At 39.7% G+C, this 19188-nt stretch overlaps 1 protein-coding gene across 3 annotated transcripts in view; it reads left to right on the plus strand.

Annotated features, from left to right (window-relative positions):
- Window positions 1-2646: 2646 nt before the first annotated feature.
- The window catches only part of HERC2 (HECT and RLD domain containing E3 ubiquitin protein ligase 2), a 104844-nt gene continuing 88302 nt past the window's right edge, over window positions 2647-19188 (plus strand). For 2 of the 3 annotated variants that reach the window (XM_039548140.1, XM_039548159.1), the window contains exons 1-3: window positions 2647-2728; window positions 3494-3613; window positions 14289-14403. In XM_039548140.1, the coding sequence (XP_039404074.1) occupies window positions 3542-3613; window positions 14289-14403 (187 nt within the window). In that variant the 5' untranslated portion in view covers window positions 2647-2728; window positions 3494-3541. The remainder of the gene's footprint in view (window positions 2729-3493; window positions 3614-14288; window positions 14404-19188) is intronic. The other variant, XM_039548151.1, reaches the window with a different exon arrangement.

Below are 19188 nucleotides of genomic sequence, written 5' to 3' on the forward strand. Positions count from 1 at the left end.
GGTTAGGATCTGGCACTTGTCCTTGATGAAATTCATTGCCCAGCCCTCTGCTTTGTCAAGATCTCTCTGCAAGGTCTCTCTGTCTTTGGGAGAGTCAACTACTCCTTCCAAATTAGCACTGGTGAACTTACTTAGTATCCAAAGTAATTTATGATGCTATTGAAGAGCACTGGCCCTAAAATGGAGCCCTGCCAAGCTCCACTATTGACAGGTCACCAGCCTGATGTAACCCCACTTACGATAACTCTTTGTGTCTGACCCATGAGCCAGTTGCTCACCCATTCAGCTGTTATCCAGCTGAATGATGCACAGGCATGGAAACAAAACTGATGGGCCTGTAGTTACCAGGGCCATTCCTCTTGCCCTTCTTGAAAATCAGGACAACACTGATGGATGCCAGCACTTTCAAAAGCATTTTCACAGGGGACCCTGCTAACTAGTTCCTTGAGCAGCCTGAAGTCTGCTCTCCTCATATCCAGAGGTAAAGTTTTGCTGGCACTTTTCCTCCTGCCGGCAGAGAATTTAAACTGGATTGCTTTGGGATTGCTGTGGCCAAGATAGCCAACAATCAACACTTCACTTATGACACCCTCTCAATTACCAAACTAAAAAATCAAGGAGGGCACCTTTCCTAGTCAGCTCCCTTAATACTTGTATGAAGAAGTTATCATCCGTGTGTTTTAGGAATCTTCTGGACCTGTTCGTACCAGCTGTGTGGTATTCCCAGTTAACATCTGGCAAATTGAAGTCCCCCATAAGGACAAGGGTGGTTGATTTAGAGGTGTCCCTTAGTTTCTTAAAGAATAATTCATCAGAGTAGCCATCGTGGCTGGGTGGCCTATATTAGACTCCCATCAGGACACCTGATTATTTATCTGATTAGTTGTTTGTCCCTTAATCCTTAAATTTCAAAGCAGTTTTTATCCCTCTCTAAATTACGTCAATATGACTACTTTCTTACATTTTCAGTGTGCCAGGTAAGACAAGAGTAAAGTATTTCCCATCCTGGTGCAATAGCTCTTGTCAGCTAGTCAGAATAGACACAACATGATATGCATGACAAAACTTCCAGTCCCCTCAACTTAAAGTTTATAACATGTAGGCACTTGGGAAGGTTTTTCAAAGGAAACTACTTTTGGTTTTGAAAGGTCATATTTTAAAGTTTCTGTAAGTAAATTGAGGAAATTGGGTATTTCTATATTTTTATATAAATTTTGAGGCATTTCAGAAATTTTGTACAGTATTTTACTTCAAGTGCCTACTATATCTTGATCCAAGAGAGGTCTGCAGTAAATGACAGGCTAAGCAGTTAGGTCATGGTTGCAGTTTCAACTTTGAAAATGAGCCCTGGAGAATCAAATTCCCTATTTTATTACAATGCTTCTTACATAATAACAACTAAATGTTGTGTATTTTGCCTAAATGCCAGCAAATGGCCTCAGTTCTGTTAGCATTTCATTGACATTCAGTTTGTGGCTTCATGTTGGCCAAAGCCAATAGTAGTCCCATCTGCCAAGTCTTGCTCCTGCATTCCTAATTCCTTAGCTGCCAGGGAACAGGAGTCTAAGTATTGTGAGAAACTTGACTTCTGGTTAATTTGAATTTCAAACTACTAATATACATCCCCAACAAACTTATGCTGAAAGATTATTATTTGCCCCAGAGCAGTTTCTCCCTTGAGCGATCAGTCAACATTTGCCTCCGGACTCCTGTCATTGCCTGCCATTAGCAAGTTCACACTTTATTCCCAGCATCCTTATTCCTTCATGTGTAGGGGCATCACTTTACTGTTCCCAGCCTCTCTTCCTTCCCTGGTAACAGAAGATGCAGAGAAGGCAGAGTTACTGATGTCTTCTTTGCATTGGTCTTTACTTACAAGACCAGCAATGGACAGAAACTGATGCACAGGAAGGTCCACCTGAGTATGAGTTTCTTTACTGGGCAGATGACCTTGCACTGGAAGACATTGTGCAGAGGGGTTGTGGAGTCCCCCTCACTGGAGATATCCAGGAAGCATCTGGACAGAGTCACAGTATTATTAGGGTTGGAAGAGACTTTGGAGATCATCCAGTCCAACATCTCTGCCAAAGCAGGGTCACCTAGAGCAGGTTACACAGGAACACAGCAAGGTGGGTTCTCAATGTCTCCAGAGAGAGACACGCGATCCTGTGCCACGTGCTCTGGGATGACCCTGCTTGATTTGGGAGGCTGGACCAGACGCCCCACTGTGGTCCCTTCCAACCTTACCCACTCCGTGATTCTGTTTGCCTCCAAGCTACTGGTTACTAACCTTTCTCGTCTGAAACATTTAAAAGCTACTTTTTTTTTGAAATCAACAGCATAGTTTGCAGATAGCCTCTCAACTACTTAAACATGTCAATTTTGTGTTTTTTTAATCCCTGCATCCCGGCTGTAAGGACGCTCTAATCCCCGTTATCACCGGCCCGGCTCCGCCCGCGGCCCCCGCCGCTCCCCGCCCCGCTGCGGGACAGGATGTCCCGCCTCCCGCCGCTCTCCCGATTGGCAGAGAGCTCCGCTGGCGTACGGGGGGCCGAGCTTTCCCCGTCTCCAGTAGCGGAGGAGCGAGGGAGGGATCGGAGAGCGGCTTCGCCGGAGGAGGGGTGGGGGGTGGGCGGGCGAGGGAAGGAGGGGCGAGGATTACCCGGGGCCGAGCGGGCGGCGGTGGAGCGAGAGCAGGAGCCGCCGTCGTCGCTGCCGCGGCTGCCCGGTGAGTGCGAGAGCCTCGACAGCCCCGTCGGGCTCGGGGGGAGCGCGGAGCAGGGGCGGGAGCGCCCCCGCCCCGTGGAGCGCTGGTGGGCGGGCAGGCGGCGGGGGGAGCGCGGCCTCCGCTCCGCATCTCGGGAGCCCCGCGGGAAGGGGAAGCAGCGCAGGGGCGGCCCCCGCGCCGTGTGCGGCGACCCCTGCCCGGGAGGGGCTCTTCCTCCGCCTCCCGCCCCCGGCCCGCGCCCCCCGTCTGTCCCCGGGCTGGCCCCTGGGTGAGAGCCGCGGCTGGCGGCCGTCAGGGGCGGTGACAGCGGGACGTGAGCGCGGGGGTGGGATGCTGCCGGGAGAGGGGGAGCCCCCGGCCTCGGCCGCCGCCGGGAGGAGGGGGTGCGGGTGACCCTGATAATCGCTTTATGTTGGCCTGCGGCTTGCGTAATCTGCGATCAATTATTTATTTCATGCACCACTTACGGGGCTGAGGGGCAGCGTTAAGGCCTTTGGTGTGGCTCAGTGCAGCAGAAGGGAGGCTTCCTTCCCACGGGTGTGATAGGGAAGGGATGTGGAGGCTTTTTTCTAGGTTCGGATAGTATTCCTAATGCGTCTTTCTCTCCCCGTGCATATTCAGGGAATGTGAACGAGGGAGGTCCTTCTTCATGATACATTTTTAAAGATCAAGTGGAAGCCGTCCTAATCTGAACAAAAATAACCTTGTGTGGTTTACTTCATGTGCTAGATTGTCTTTTTTTTTTTTCTTCCGCTCTTTCTGTAGCAGGTTGGGCTGCTCAGCCAGCCTGGAGAGAAGGCTGAAGAAGGAAACATGTCTTCTGATTCTTTTTGTCTGTCTGCTCAAGCAAGGTTTGACTCCAAATGGTTGAAGACAGACTTGCAGGTAAGGAGTTTGATGGTCATATTGCATTGTGACCTTTCAGGCGCTGATCAAGGATGCTTTTAGTCCAAAAAGCTGACAAGTAGAAGACTGCAGCTCTTGAGATAGTGTATAGGTTTTCCCAAGTATGCTGATTTATAACTGGTTTTGAAGAAACACTAGCTTATTTTGAGCTGCAAATAGATCTGCATTTTCAGTCCAGTTCCTTCTGCTTTGAAACAAGCTGGGCTACATATGTGTGTTATCTTTGCAGACTGTCAAAGCCCCTAGCAGAGTATGTGGCACTTCTGCTAGAACTATACATTCCTATTTAGGCTGTTGCTAAATGTCTTGCCTTCGTATGAGCTAGCAGCTTTAATGCACAGGAGAACTGACGCAAAAGGCAATGGAAATGTAATTTATATTTTTGAAGAATTCAGATTAGATTTACTGTAGTTGTTGGTATGAATAGAGGCTTTCCTTAAATTTTGTCCTTTTTGAAGGAAGTCAATTTTTTGTCGAAGGTGCAAGGTTGAAATGGAAGTGGTCTTTGTTGAAATATGCCAGTGTTCGGTGAAAGTTTTCTTTTGTCTTAGAAGATGATTTCTTCATTTAGCAAAGTTGCATGATACGGGGAGGAGGAGGATACTAACGTGTTTTCCCCGTTCAGGTTTTATGATTAAGTGGAAAATATAGAGAAATAGAGTAGTTTGGGTCAGTTATATTTGTTTCAGATGAAATGAGTAACTAAGTCCTTGTCTCTTCGTCTTCCTTTCCCCAGATATTGCATATAGATTCCTTACTTTGAATAACCTTTCCAAGTTTCAACTCAAAACTAAAATACTTGTTGGGATGGGCCAGCCAGTGTTATTCTTTTCTTACTGTTAACAGTAGTGCTACTGAGAAAGTCTTAAAAATTCTGTCTTTGTGACTTTATCCCAGATTACATGCTGATAGTCTGCATGGCTGAGTTGAGCTGCTCTTATGGTTAGACAAGGATTTTTCCCCGTGCAGTTGTGATTTGGAAGCAGCCTTTCTCCAGTATTTTACATCAAACAAGATAAATTGGAATCAAAAGTGACAGACATAGCCTAAGAGGTTACATTATTTAGTGGGTTTTGAATGTAAATGCTGTGAAATGACAGGGCTTGCTCTTAATTTGGCTAGGTTAATTCTATTTTCATCTTTTGTTCCTACCAAAGTAAAAGTTTCAATCTAAAGTCAGATGTTTTCTCTAATGTAGTAAATAAAGATACTATACAACATTTTGGAGATAAGCGTATTAAGAAATATGGAAATATATTTTTGTTTTCAGAAGGGTGGCTTTTAGATTACAAGTATATTGCTTCAATGATTGTTGAATACAGGAAAATGTATCTGAAAAAGTGGCTACCTTTGTTTGTAACAGCTGCTGACTATGCATTGCCTTTTTTTTCTTCTGTATTATATGGGGTGAAAAATGTGACTGTTCATGTGATTTCTCAGATTTTTCCTTTTTTTGTAGTGCCTTTTTTCTACATCCCTTTTTTTTCTATTTATTTAGACTTTTGGTGGAGGATTTCAGTTGTCATCCCAAGTTTTAAGGGTTATTTTCCGTTTTGTGTATAAATGCAATGAAATATTTGTGATTTATGAGTCTGTAGTTTAGTTAATGTGTTACAGTAATTCCTTTTAATAATAAAAAAAATCTTCATTTGCAGCATATTTCTATGAATAAGTGCTCGTACTTATACGAGTTCTTTATAAGTAATAACAAGTTAGACTCTAATTGCCAGGGTACTCCTTTTTTTTTTTCTTCCAGTCAAGCTGTAGTCAAAATAATGAGATTAATGAAATAAGAGAACAGTAATCATTTGTGATCTGCTGGATGCAAACATCACTTCTCTGGAATCTGAAGACAAGCCAGGCCTCCTGGGTATAATATAATTTTCTTATTAGGTTATCTGTTTTTGGTAGTACACAGGTCCTCATCACAGGGCTCTTAATTGGATGCGTGTGTTCAGTATTTTGAAAAATGAGCATGTGAATCTTGAGTAGCATCTTTTAATGTATTAAATGGCAGATGTCTTCTGTAAAGGAGAGGGGTTTTGGGCTCTGGAGAAGTTTTCTACTACATGAATGATTATTTTAGCTACTGGTTGACTAGCATGACCTAGCTGCGTGTGGGTATTTTTTTTAATAGGTATAAATCCTGTGTCTTAATCCTTTAAGTTCTGTGTGTACTGAATATATAGATTTCCTACCATGCATGTTTTTACTGGCTCAGCTGTAGCCCTATTGGTGTTCAAGAGACTGTCAGCAGGAATTTGAAAAGGTGAGCGTGAGAGGTTTGAAGAAGACACACTAAATTTATGTAAATAGATCAAGATGACTACAAATTGTTTTGAATTGGACCCTGGAACTCTTCACTTCGCAGCTACATTTTAAACTTCTCAGTGTACAGCAGTCCCAAGAATGAGTAGGTGACAGTCCTAGGAGAAACAGAATTATTCTGGGGAATTCTTACCTTGGAGACATACAGAGACTGATTAGTTTTTAAAATAAATTCTTCTGCTGCAAAATTTGGGGTGTATAGCTAGAATTGGAAGTAAAATGGTTTCATTTGATGGCCTAGTAGTCTCCAAAGTACTTTTTTTTACTTTTTTCCTTTGTCACTGTTGTCAGAGAGTTTACCCTTTAGACTTGATAACTGGCAGTTATTGTAGATTAAGCCAATGAAATCTCTCTGAAAATTATTGTATTCTTTTTTGTGATGTTGCGTGAATAATGTACTACACAATATTCTAGTACTATTTGCATTAATAAGTCTGTTACATTGTAGTATTAATGTAATAAGAAAAGAAGGACATGTGGATTGTAGCACGGATCGTGTTTAATCACCTGTGTGCGTCACTGTTGCAGCTGGTGTCCGGGCCAAATTTAAATGTTCTTACTCAGTTTTGGGATGTTACTGCTGTGAGACAAAGGCAGTGTGATGTAGCATGTTATTACTGTTCTTAAGTGAATATCAAAGGCACAAGTCCTTTTGTAGTAGCCGCGAGCCTCTGGCCTGTAGGATTAACTGATGTGGTGTGAAATGTTAATGGAACTGTATCTTCATGGTGTTTTTTGCTTATATTAATTTTTCTGAAACTGAACAATGCTATTTTAGGAAGCCGAAGTGCTCTACAAAGATCCAAGTGCATCCTATAACTGCTCCATGTCTTTTTACTAACTTTGTAATTACTTGTATGATTTGTGGCTACTAGTGTAATTTTGAGGTGCTCAGAAACATTATTTTACTGAAAAAATCTAAATTTCCTGGTGGAGCAAAATAAGATACACTGCATGTTGCCTGAAAAAACAAACTCTTACAGCAGCTGAAAAATTCAGGGTAGTTCAGGTGAATATGAAAACATCAGTATACAATATTGACATCTGTCAATAGGACGTGTATAACATCACCATTAATAAAATAGTCCTATGAAGTTATAAAATAGGCAGAGTTTAGTGCAGGACACTTTTTCATGTGTCATGTTTAACATAGTCACTCAAAAAGTAAGTCTATCATTTCAATTTCTAATTTATTTATTTAGATTTGAATTAATACATTGAGAACACCTACCTGTTGATGACTATTACTAGTAGAAACCATCACATTTATAACAAAAGCTGTGTGTAATGGGAGATTGTGTTTTAATGACTGTTCCTAAGGAAGACATTCTTTATTATAAAAAGGGAAGATTAAAATTGTTTACTTAAACCTAGCTACCCAGTTTGCAGAATCAAACTGTGCTTAAAATAATTCTGATTAAATAGATGTACTGTACAACTAAATTAGAATCTTATACAGCGACCTTTAATTAGTGATGGATGAACAACTAAAAACTAGAAGTGCTGTGAGCTAATGGGATGCATGTGTGTGTTCAAATGGAGTTTAATTAGGCTGCTTATTCTGGATCCTGTGGAGAACTGTTGTGCTTAATAGCAGGAGTTAGCAGGAAAAACTTTCATTTTCCTGTAGTGGGGAGAAAAACTTTAGGCAACAGTCAAGGTGGAAGAGCTGTCTGCAAGAAGAATATGAGGCATTTCCATCAGTTTTCATTGAGTTCATGGTTGGCAGACTATTTCTGTTACTATCTTTTTCCAGACATAAAAATGAGTTTTTAGAAATGAAATAGCCACCTTTAAGAGTTGCATTGGTGTGAAACCTTTTTACCCTTCCTTCAAAGTTACATTCGTCATTTTGATTTTCTTGAAAATCCCACTCTTTCTAACAGTGTCTTTACTTGTGATAAGATTATGTAAAGAAATGATGTCTTGGCTATTAAAAGCAAGAAGTTGGTGAAAGTTGCCTTCTCTATTTTGTTACTTTCCTATTAACCTTCTTCTTTGTTTTGGTTTTCTGATCAAAAAAGTGAAGGGCTTATTTGGAAGTTCTTACAACAAACTGCAAATGAGGACTCCTTTATATTTAAAGGAAGTGAACTTCGCAGTAGCAATTTTTAAAAATTATTTAAATAATGAAGTAGTGCTGTCTCTCCAAAATAAGTGATTTCCAGATGGAGGAACAAACACTATATGTGGTGTGATAGGTTAGAGAAATGAGGTTTAACACATGGGTACAAATATTTGGGCTCGGACAGACCTATTCTTCAGATGCATGAAGATAGTTTCTAGATTTGAGTGAATTGCATTATTTGTATGTGTGTGTGACTATTAACTGTTAACTTTTCCAGCAAGTGGAAGACCAGCAGCACACTGCTACTATGGGGACGTTTCTAGTTTAACCCCAAATCGAAGTAACGTGGGACTGCTGAACTTTTCTGACTTAGCTCTCTGAGGTTTTGAGCACTGTGTCTAGGTCTAGTGGTGTTCCACTGTGCTTTGCATAGGTGTGATAAGCAGCTGGGGTTTCAGGGCATGCTTCATTCAGCAGGGAAGGAAGGAAGCTAGGACAAAATACTAAGACAACAATGAGAAAGGAAACACGAATTGAATGGATTCAAAAAAGCAAGAACAGAAGAGAGACTTAGGAAGGGACTTATTGTTCGGTGATTTTCCTTGCTATTACTGGGCTGAAAAAGTTTTTCGATTTAATATTTTTTTAAAGAGAAATGTTTTTTTCATATAGTCTAAAATACAGCCAAAGGCTAATGCAAAAATAACTGAATAGAAGAACAGATTCTCCACTACCCTTGCTGGCAATTCTGTGGTGAAGATTATTTAAGTAGCTTGTATTTTAAATCCATATTGATGTTCTGTGATTATGAAGTCAGTTTCTTAAACTTACAGTGCAATTATATAACCAGGAATCCCACCTGAGTCAATCCTCGTCCTTATGTGTCATTTTATTTTCCTGGCTTCATTTTTCTTGAGTTCAAGCTAACTTTTATGAAGGCTTCTATGCTTTTTGCAGGGAAGTTTATGAAACCACATTGAGAACATAATCTAATGTACTACATAGAATGGATCTGATTTAAATAGTTGTCTTCAAAACAAAATCAGAGCTGCTGATTATTCTTTAAATAATCTATTAAAAGCAAAATTGTAGCAGTGCTTTGAGAATTCTCACGACCTTATCCAGTTATGGTTGCAAGATTTCATTTTCTTGAAATGCAAGGAAATGTTAACACCAGTGTCCTACTGTCTAGAGTTGATGGGGATGGACGGGAATTTCACTGCCAGCCCTGTTGGAGGCTGGCAGCAGCATATGTCAGCAACCAAACTAGATACCCCTTGGACTTAATCAGATGTTGTACCAGACAGAATAAATCACAGTTTAACTGCAGAGATAAGATTAACAAAAGATTAGAGTGGAGGCAGCCCAGTTTACAGAAGTTCACTTTAAAGTCTCCTTAGGCCCTTGCTTTTTTAGTTTGGGATAAGTGAGCAGGGCTGAGCCTTAGGTCTGCGTGGGAACCGTGGATTTGTTGAGATAAATGGCTTTGAAGTGCAGAGATCGAGACATGGTCTGGGCATGAAAAAGCGTGACAAATGATGGAAGAGGCTTGGTGTTTCTGAAGGTGAGATGTGTAGGAGATGGGGATTGAGAGGAGGTCAGTAGATGTCATGGGAAAGGACAAGGGAGATTTTTAGCATCTGGAGTGAGTAGGAGGATTAAGAACATGGGCCAAAGTTGCAAGGCAGTGGATGGTAGTATTGGAGTATAGAGCTGCTGTTGTCCTGGTCTTGGGAAGGAAGCATGTAAGTGGTGGGGCAAGCAGGGCCTTGAGGGGGAGATTTATGGAGGGTACATCTCTGGTACTGTTGTCTGTTGTAAAAGTTCGGTTAAAACTTATTCTTAATTTGCTAATTTACTGAGTTTGTTTTAAGTTCATCCCTTTAAACGTTTTCAAATGAAGTTACTAAATTATTAGAGGGAAAGACGTTCATATGAATCAAGCAATCTAGTAAAAGAGTGTTAGACTTCACAAAACACAAGTGGCTGCTCTTGTGTTTGGAACTCCAGTAGGTCAGGAGCAATGAGGACACCAACCAAGTGTGTTTTTCTTCTCTTGCACTGTACCACCAATTGCCTTGTGAACATTCTTCAAATAATTTAGTATAAGTACCTTTTTCTTTTGTTTTTTTTTTTTTTTTGAGAAAAGAAACCAGAGAAATCTTTTCAAATTTGTTCTGAACAAAGTTCTAGTTCTCTAGTTTGAACACTGAGATGTGTTGATAGACTCTTTACGAATGACTGAATATGAGAGGTATTGGTAGGAGCAAAAGAAGAAAGTAATATGTACTTTTTCTCGCTAGTCATAAAATACTGTAGGAAGAAAAATTGCGGGATTGGGCAATCAAAGCAGACATTTGACTTTTCTACTACACAGATGAGTGTTATCTTCAGCTGCAAGTTTCACAGGGTCACAAATGTTTGAGATTGGAAGGGTCATCTAGTTGGACTAGAGGTCATCTAGTCCAACTCTCCTGTTCAAGCAGGGCCACCTAGAGTCCAGTGCCCAGGTCTGCGTTTGAATGTCTTTCGAATAGCTCCAAGAATTGAGGCTCTACAACCTCCCTGGGCACCTTGTGCCACTGCTTGGTCACTCTCTCACAGTGAAAGTGTGTTTCCTGGTGGTCAGAGGGAAGCCCCTGTGTTTCAGTTCACACCCACTCCTGCTGGTCCTGTCACTGGGTTCCACTGAGCAAAGCCTGGATCCATCTTTTTTACACCTTCCTTTCAGATTTTATATATATATATACATATATATATATATATGTAGATGAGTGTTCTTCCCAAGCCCTTTCTCTCTGCCTTTCTTCATTAAAAGGGTGTTCCAGTCCCTTAATCATTTTCATGGCTCTTTGCTGAGCTCTTTCCTTTTTGTGCGTGTCTCTCACGCTGAGCCCAGCACTGGACCCAGCATTCCCAAGTGCAGAATAGAGGGGAAGGATCACCTCCCCAAACCTGGCAACACTCCTAATGCAGCCCAGGTCATACATTAACGTTCTTCATGGCAAGGGCACACTGGTGGTTCATGTTCAATTTGGTGCCCACCAGGACTCCCAGGTTCTTTTCTGCAGAGCTGTTTCCCAGCAGGTCAGCCCCCAGCCTGTACTGGTGCCTGAGGCTGTTCCTCCCCAGCTGTAGGACTCTGCACTTCTTGTTTAGCTTCATGAGGTTCCTGTCAACCCGTTTCTCCAGCTTGTCAAGGTCACTCTGCATGTCAGCACGACCCTCTTTTGTATCAACCACTCCTCCCCATTTCTGTTGGCTAAAAGAAATATTTCTCTTACGGGAGCTGTAAATTTTCTATTGTGATAATGTAATTTTGAGATTATGAAAATAAAATTGTGTAAATAATTTATCACTTAAAACCTCAGACTTTTCTTTCACTTTTGGCTATTATATATAGCAAATACTGGGTATCTGCTGAATGTTGAGTAGATTAATAGTCATTTTGTTACAGCTGAAATTAGGTTGCCCTCAGTTATGACAGATGAATTGGTAGTAAATACTGTTTCTTAATTATCCTTTCAGCTGGTTCCTTTGATTATTGCTGTAAAGTAAGTCCAGTGTTTCTTTACGTTCAAACTTGTCTCCTTTTTCCCCTCCCCCCAACACAGATACTGCTGACAAAATGTTAACTACAACCTAAGTAGTAGGCAAAATTGTTTATCTGAAGGCTGTTTATGGTGAGGTATTTGGAGAGGGAGGTGGAACTCTGTGACCTGTAGTCTTCGTGGTTCCTCTTATCTTTTTGCAACATACCAAGAAAGTTACTTTGATAAGACTTTGAACCTACCCCGAGGCTGAAGATATTTTGTTTACTTTTTCAGTTTTTAGTTGCGCGAAAGAGTTGAGTGAACTTTATGCCATGTAAAAGGATTAGAGGTTGAAGTGGAGAAAACAGTTCCTGATTCTGCTTTATATGAATGCTCTCAAAAGTAATAAGTAAGTTTTCTGAAATAGAACAGTGCTGCATTATGAAGAACCTGGCATTCAAAGCCTGGAGACATTTAGATTCTATGGGCTGTGACAATAATTTTCCATACCAAGGTGATCTGAGAATGTAAAGTAAAATGTGTAAAAAAGACAATTTATTAGAGAAAGATCTTTAATTTGTGCAAACTGTAATTTATTATGCAACCCATCTGGAGGGTTGCCTCACTTGCTATTTTTCAAGCTTGTATTTTAGGGTAGGTTAGCATTTAACAGGTGAAAGTTAAAAAAAAAAATCTATCACCACTATGTGAGCCAAAATCAGTGAAACAGTTATTTTGCTATTTTACACAAGAAAAAAACTCTGAAAAGTAAATTCTCTAGGTATTCCACTAAAATATATGACCACATCTAAAGAAGGAAAAAGTGAACGCCATTTATTGTTGAAATATTCATAGACTGGGAACAATCAAGAAAATCAGTTCATGGCGAATGATTTTTTTTTTTCTTGTTGAAATGCAGCTTCAGCTTATTCCAATTTTTAAAAAATGAAGCCAAATGTAAAGCTTTTAGCAAAAGACAAATCTTTGCAAAAGCTCTTTGTGCTGTTTGGCGCTGAAGAACAGGGACTGTACCTTTCAGTAAAGCATGGTCAGAGTTTGGTTCTGGTGCTGTACAATTGATAAATCACAGATAAAATTAATAATGTCTAGCTCACACTTCATGATTCTTTTCCTTCTTATGCCCCTGATCAGGCAATAGTAAGTGACAGACACATACAGTGTGTCAGCTCATATTTTATGCTAAAAGAAGAATTAGTGAAGTCATTAATACATGTTGGAGTGCATTTCTGAAGTATGCAATATGAAGTCAAGAAACTACTGTGCTCGTTTAGTGTGTTATAGTGGTGTGAAAGCGTGCAACTTGTCTTTTAATTCGTGTTAACTGAGATGAGCTAGATCAGCAAATGTCTTCCCTGCTGGTGGGTGTCTCTCATAAAACCTGTAATCTTTAATCATTAAAATATATTTTATTTTGACCTATTTCCTTGAGACAAGTGGTCTTCTGTGTGTAATGGTAAATATTTTATGGCAGTTCTAAGCCACATCTTTGTATTACTTCTCAGCTGAAACACTTTGGATTTGAGTGCTAGTTACATAACACAAAGATGCTTCTGAGTAAGCCTTCAGCAGGTGGTGGGTTGTTGATTTTTTTTTGGTTGTTTTTTATTTGTTTGTTTGGTTGGTTTTGTTTTGTTGTTTTTTGGGTTTTTTTGTTTGTTTGGGTTTTTTTTTTAATGTGGTCCACTGCACCACTTGGGTATGCAGAAAGTATTCTGTTTCTCAGTTTCATGTCCTGCCCTCCTCCCTTATGCTACACAGTTGTGAATTACAGCCTGGTTATTATGGAATTCGCTTGGGATGTAGATACCTGTTTTACAGCGTTTTATAAAGCAGAAAACATCAACAGAAGTGAAGTTATCCTGGTCATTAGGATCCTTCAAGGGAGATCCAAATTCCTAAATCATTAGGAGATTTGTGTTACAGCCAGTGCTTTTGTGAGTGGTTCCAGCTAGCAGAGTCTATATTCTGTTGCCAGTATTTGTCCTCTTGAACACAAAGTGTATTGGGAGCTGACCTGGGCTGGGGCAGCCTTTCGCTCTTCCTCTGGGTGCAGCTGGTTTTAGGCTTGATCGTTCCATAATCTGCTCCTTCATGGGAGGGGAGGCATTGTAGCAGTTGGAAAGAAGAGGGAGGGTTGTGAGAGATGCTTTGCACAGCAGGACCAGATTGAACTGGCTGAATTCATTTACAAATCTGTGCCTTGATGTCATCATTCTGGTTAAGATGCCCAGCTCTTCAGTTGCTGGTTGGCAAGGGGACTGTATGTTTCTCTGTCTTGAGATTTTATGCAGCTTGACTTTGTTTGAATAGCTTTTTCCGAAGGGAAAAAGGGCACCCCACACCCTCTCAGCCCTCCAGTCCCCAACTGATGTCATCTTGAATGGGTGGATAGTTCTGAGGTAACCAGATCCATGTGTTTGATGAGATTTGTCACCAAAAAAAAGTTCATTTTGCCAGACTTGAATCTAAAATTTACTGTTTTGCACTTTTAACCTGAAAATAGCATAGCTAGACAATCAGAGGTTCTGAAGAGCATTTTAATCCCTGTCCTACATGCATACAATGTCATTTCCGATGAGATGGTGCATGTGTTTTCTTTCTTCTGGGATGATGTATAAAATCAGATGTATTTTAAATGTTAGCTTGAGTTGCCTTGAGAGAAAATTGTTGTGTGTAACTATATATAATGTATTATTTTTAACAGCTTGCTTTTACACGAGATGGACTATGTGGCTTGTGGAATGAAATGGTAAAAGATGGAGAGATTGTATATCCTGGAACAGAATTAATACAGAGTGGTGAGCTACCTCCAAAAAAAGGTATGGATTTCAAATTTCTTCTTATTTGTTCATTTTTTCTTTCACTGTAATGATGAAAATTGACTTCAGCTTCCATACTGTCACAAAACTTTGATTTATCATTACCTCTCTATACAATTTGCAGGTGTTAATGTTTTGAATTAAATACATTTGAAAGTGATTTCTTAGAATTGTACAGAAAGGTAGCATCTAAGCCTCCAAATGAAGGCTTAAATCTGTTCCAGCCTTGTGAAATTTAACTTTGTAACTAGGCATGTTATTATGAGAGAGGCTTGGCAGTGTCTTTTTGTTTGGTATGCTTGGTGTGTTTACAGCTGAAGCCTTTGTTTAAAGGAAGTGGACTGAGGAATGGGATAAAGCTGATACTGCTATTTCTAATTTTGTTTACAGTCTTCAGAACGTAGCTAAAAGGTCAGCTAAAAAACTGTGCACAATCTGCCTGAGAATGTAGTGCATTTTTTTTGTTTGTTTGTTTTTTAAGTTTTCCAGTGTACTTGAGAGCAGTTCAAATGCTGCAAATGGCAGAGTAATACATCTATTTAGAGAGATTACTTCGGTGGAGGTGGATTTTGTTTTGTGATGGACAGTGGGGTGATTCTGCTCTTGCCTTTTTTTTTCATCTGCACCACAAAAGTGGTACTCCTTGACTCCTTATTGAACAGAAAATTGAATTGGTCAAAAAGGAAAGTATTTGTTTCCTGATCTGGCTGAAATGGACTCACCAAATGGTCAGATAAGTTTTGTCAGTAATTTTTAAGATTCCCAGATAAATGAGAGATGGGTAGGAATACTGCCTTTGGTAACAGTGAAGTATTATCTTAGCACCTGTTACTTCCTGAACTATACTGTGGGATAAGACATGATATTTCAAACCAATAATGCTCAATTACTCATGTAGACAGTTTTTTCATACCTATAGTATGGCTCCTTTAAAAATAGGAGGAATGGATGTGTTTTTGACTAGAGGAGGTAATTTCTACAGGAAATAAGATACAATAAATAATTTATGAGAGAAGAATGAATTATACATTTACTTATCAAGTGTGTAAGCTTTGTAGGTTATGAGTGGCTGCATGCTGTAATAAAAACCAGGTTATGCTCCTAACTGTTTCAGAGTTAGAAAACTTTTGTCTTCGGTATGCAGCTGGCCATTTGGAATATTATTGTTGACACTGGGTGAAAATACAGCTGGTCTTATCAGAAAGGATACTGCAAAACTGCTCATGAAATGAGTGGAGGTAGAGTAATAATTTGTGCTTTGGATTGGCTAGTTCCATGTATATTAGTAACAGGTGTTGCAAACTTGATGCAATAGAGGGAAGGATTACCTCCTAAATGAATTGTAGGAAATGCTTTCCTGTTCACTGACAGCTCATGATAGGGGTGTTGTGGTGGTCATAGTACAACAATTCAACACACTATGCTTTCATGTAGAAGACAGATAGAAACCATCTGTAATACCAAAGACTATATATTATAGTAATGAGTAAGTACCTGCTTTGCAAATGAAATTGATGAATTGATCTTTTTGTGCCAAATATTTACACATTATTTTTGGAGTTGTACTAGTCTTTGGCAGAAGACTGTTCTTTCAATATCTTTATAGCTAAGTACCTGCAGAGAATTGAGATTTTTGTTAGTTACAGTGCTGAAGTGCTTTTAGTAATTCTGAGAAAGCTTATAGAGAGATGTCATAGGATAATTGTTTCTAATTTTCAGGGTAATCCTTGAAATATCAGCTAGGAAAATGCAATCTGTCACTTCTGATGCTAGATATAGACAGCAGTATAAAGTAAAAATCCAGAAGTGCTAAGTCAATCATCTGTGACTTCACTTGTTTGTCCACACTTAGGATGCTTATTCTGAACAGCGATGAGAATTCTTTGTTTTAGATGCTGGATATATGTGTGTACACATGTCTTAGAAGGTTCAAAAATTTATAATGTGTTAAATACTGTAGGATACTGTTACTTAAAAATACAGAGTTTCTGTCACTTTACTGTATAAATAAGGCTTTTTTGTTACCCTAAAATGTCAAAGCTGTGATGATGGTTTTGAAAGCTTTCTTATATCCATAGTGGTCGTGGTGAAGGCAGACTTCCACTTGTTGCTTCCAGTACTGTATTGTGGTGAGTTGACCTTAGCCAGGTGCCAGCCCTTCCAGCTCCTTGCTTGCTGCCCCTCCTCAGTAGGACAGAGGGAGAAAATAAAAGGGAAAAGCTTGGGGGTTGAGGTAAAGCCGGGGAGATCACTTACTGCGTACTGTCGTGGGCAGTTTATTTTAGTGCCAGTTAAGATAGAATTGGATGGTAAGAAGGATAAAAACTAAAACACCACCTTCCACTTCTCTTTGCATCTGCAGGAGTTAAGGGTAGGATTACATAGCACAGATCACACATGTTCCTTTTCACAGCTGGAGGGTGTATGTTCTTCTGCATAGGTATTTCCAAAACATCTATTTCTTGAAGCACCGCAGTAGTTCAGGAATTTAAATAACAGTTTGTTCAGGCTCTTAACTCCTAGGATTAATGTATGAACTGGGTTTCAGTGAAGATAACCTTCAAAAATGCTGCTATGTTGGCCTACAGGATTCTAAAATACATCTATCTTGCTTACCAGACTTGAGTTTTTAGAAGAAAAAGGTAATCAAGGCTATTTTTGGTCAGTGTCAATCTAATTGTATGTTTGATTCTGTTAGGCAGTAGTGAATCATGGAACCAGAAAAATTGTTGATCAGTTTGCACCTCTGAACTTGCAGCTCGAGTTGTTTCATGAAATTAAAATCTAAAGTATTTACATCTGTTTAGTTGGTACTTACTTTTTTGCATAAATGATCTACAAATATAATTCAAGGGCAGAGGGAAACATACATACAAGTAATGAGATTTATATAAAACCCAGTGGTTTTATATGAAAAGCAGTATAGATTAATGTCAGTATTCAGAGTTTGCTGCTAAATTGACTAATCTGGAGTTAAACAAGAGGGGTTGCTGTACGTGGTCCCTTTTATTCAGTCTGTTTTAAGAAGCTTTGATTTAAGCCCATCCATTATAAGTCCATTTCTTCACTACTGCTGTAGCTCTCTGTTGATGCTGACAGGACTGTTCAGAAGCAGCACTTCATTCTGTCAGTGGATATTAGTAGTGGTAGTAGACTGGAAGAACATGCTATTGATAACAAAAATCATTCCTTTTTTCTCTAGGAAGAATATAGAAGTAGTGCTTTTTTTTTTTTTTTTTCCCCTCCTGTTAGCAAGAATGTTTGATTAGGAATAAGCTCTTTGTTTTGAATTCGTGGCACTTTCAGAAAAACATATTTGATAAATGTGTTCAACTGTATGTGTTTGCATGTTTCCAGGTACCATCTGAGGACACAGCTGTTGACAGTAGTGATGTCCAAATACAGGTGCACTTGTAGCATTGCATGTACTTAAAAGATAATCAGGCTGCCCTCAGGAAATTTGGATTAGATTAATACCTTGTATATGGGAACCTATGTACTGAAAATAATAAAAAGTAGTAAATAATATTATTACTAAATTTTCAAGTTAGAGAACCATTACTGTAAAATTTTAAGACATACCAGTCAACTACACAGGTCTATTTTGTGGGTTGCTATTTTTTATTTATTTTTGATTCCTCAAACTTCATAGGTGGAAAATTCTGTTTCAATTAGCTGTTTTAAGTTCCAGGACAAAAATATAAAATTGTCAGTTTCATACCTCTGTCCTGCCTTTGGTAAACACTGTGGGCTTCCTCTTCTGTTCCCCCTTACCTGAAAGTTGGATCTTTCTCAGCCTGGTGCCACTGAATCCATAAACCTCATTCAGTGTTGCACCTGCAGGCAGGTTAAATAAAGTCCAAATGCCACAAGCAATTCCAGAGAGGCTGGCAGAAACAAAATATTTATGACAAGAATAACAGTATGTGGGAATTGGTTATGGTGGCTGCTGTTCAGACCACGTTATAAATCAAACTTTAGTAGTGTGCAGGCATGAAGGCTGGCTCCTGCTTTGAGCCTCCTTTTTTGTGGAAGGGAGAAATTGTTAAAAGTGAGAAGTGCCACTTCTCTGCTTCCCCTGACCCGGCTATGTACTCAGTGGTTCAAGAATTCAGTGCTCAGCTGTGGATTATCATACTCTCTCTGCAGGATAGGGAAGTCTTTAGTCACCCTGTAGGACAGTTTGATTTCATAAATGTAAAATGCTCTATTGTAAATTCAAAATATAACTTAAAGAATGTATTGTAAAAAAATTAGTGTACCAGGGAAGAAAAGAAACTTTATTTATGATTAGGGTTAGGAGATCACAGTCTATCATCTTGACTCAACCTAGAAGGCTGCATAAATATGGTTTGCAAATGGTAAGGCATGTGTCCTTCCATCCCAAATAACTATCAATTTTGTGTATGTATGTATATGTGTGTGTGTGTAAAAAGTAAAGGATTTTTGACAGAAAATATATTGCAGCTGAAATATTTCCTGGTTCTGGGACTGCCAAGTACTGGTTTAGGGTGGTTATAAAATACAGCTCTTGTCTAAAGCACTCTGTGTGACTTTTTGCCCTGTGAGGGGCAACATCTGTAAGGAAACTGTTGCCAGCTTTCTCTCTGGACTGAGGGATTCCCAACTACCTGAGTTCATTGGCATTTCAAAGCAGACCAAGACCATACTGTAACAGGTGGTGGAGGCGACTAAGCAGTGTCAGGTTTTTTTCTTCATGGATTATGAAATGGAAGTTCCATTTTTAGTGCTTCCTTTTTATCCTCCATTTGTACCAGATTAGGC

This window comes from Corvus cornix, chromosome 1, assembly GCF_000738735.6.
Source record: "Corvus cornix cornix isolate S_Up_H32 chromosome 1, ASM73873v5, whole genome shotgun sequence".
NCBI classification, from domain to species: Eukaryota; Metazoa; Chordata; class Aves; order Passeriformes; family Corvidae; genus Corvus; species Corvus cornix.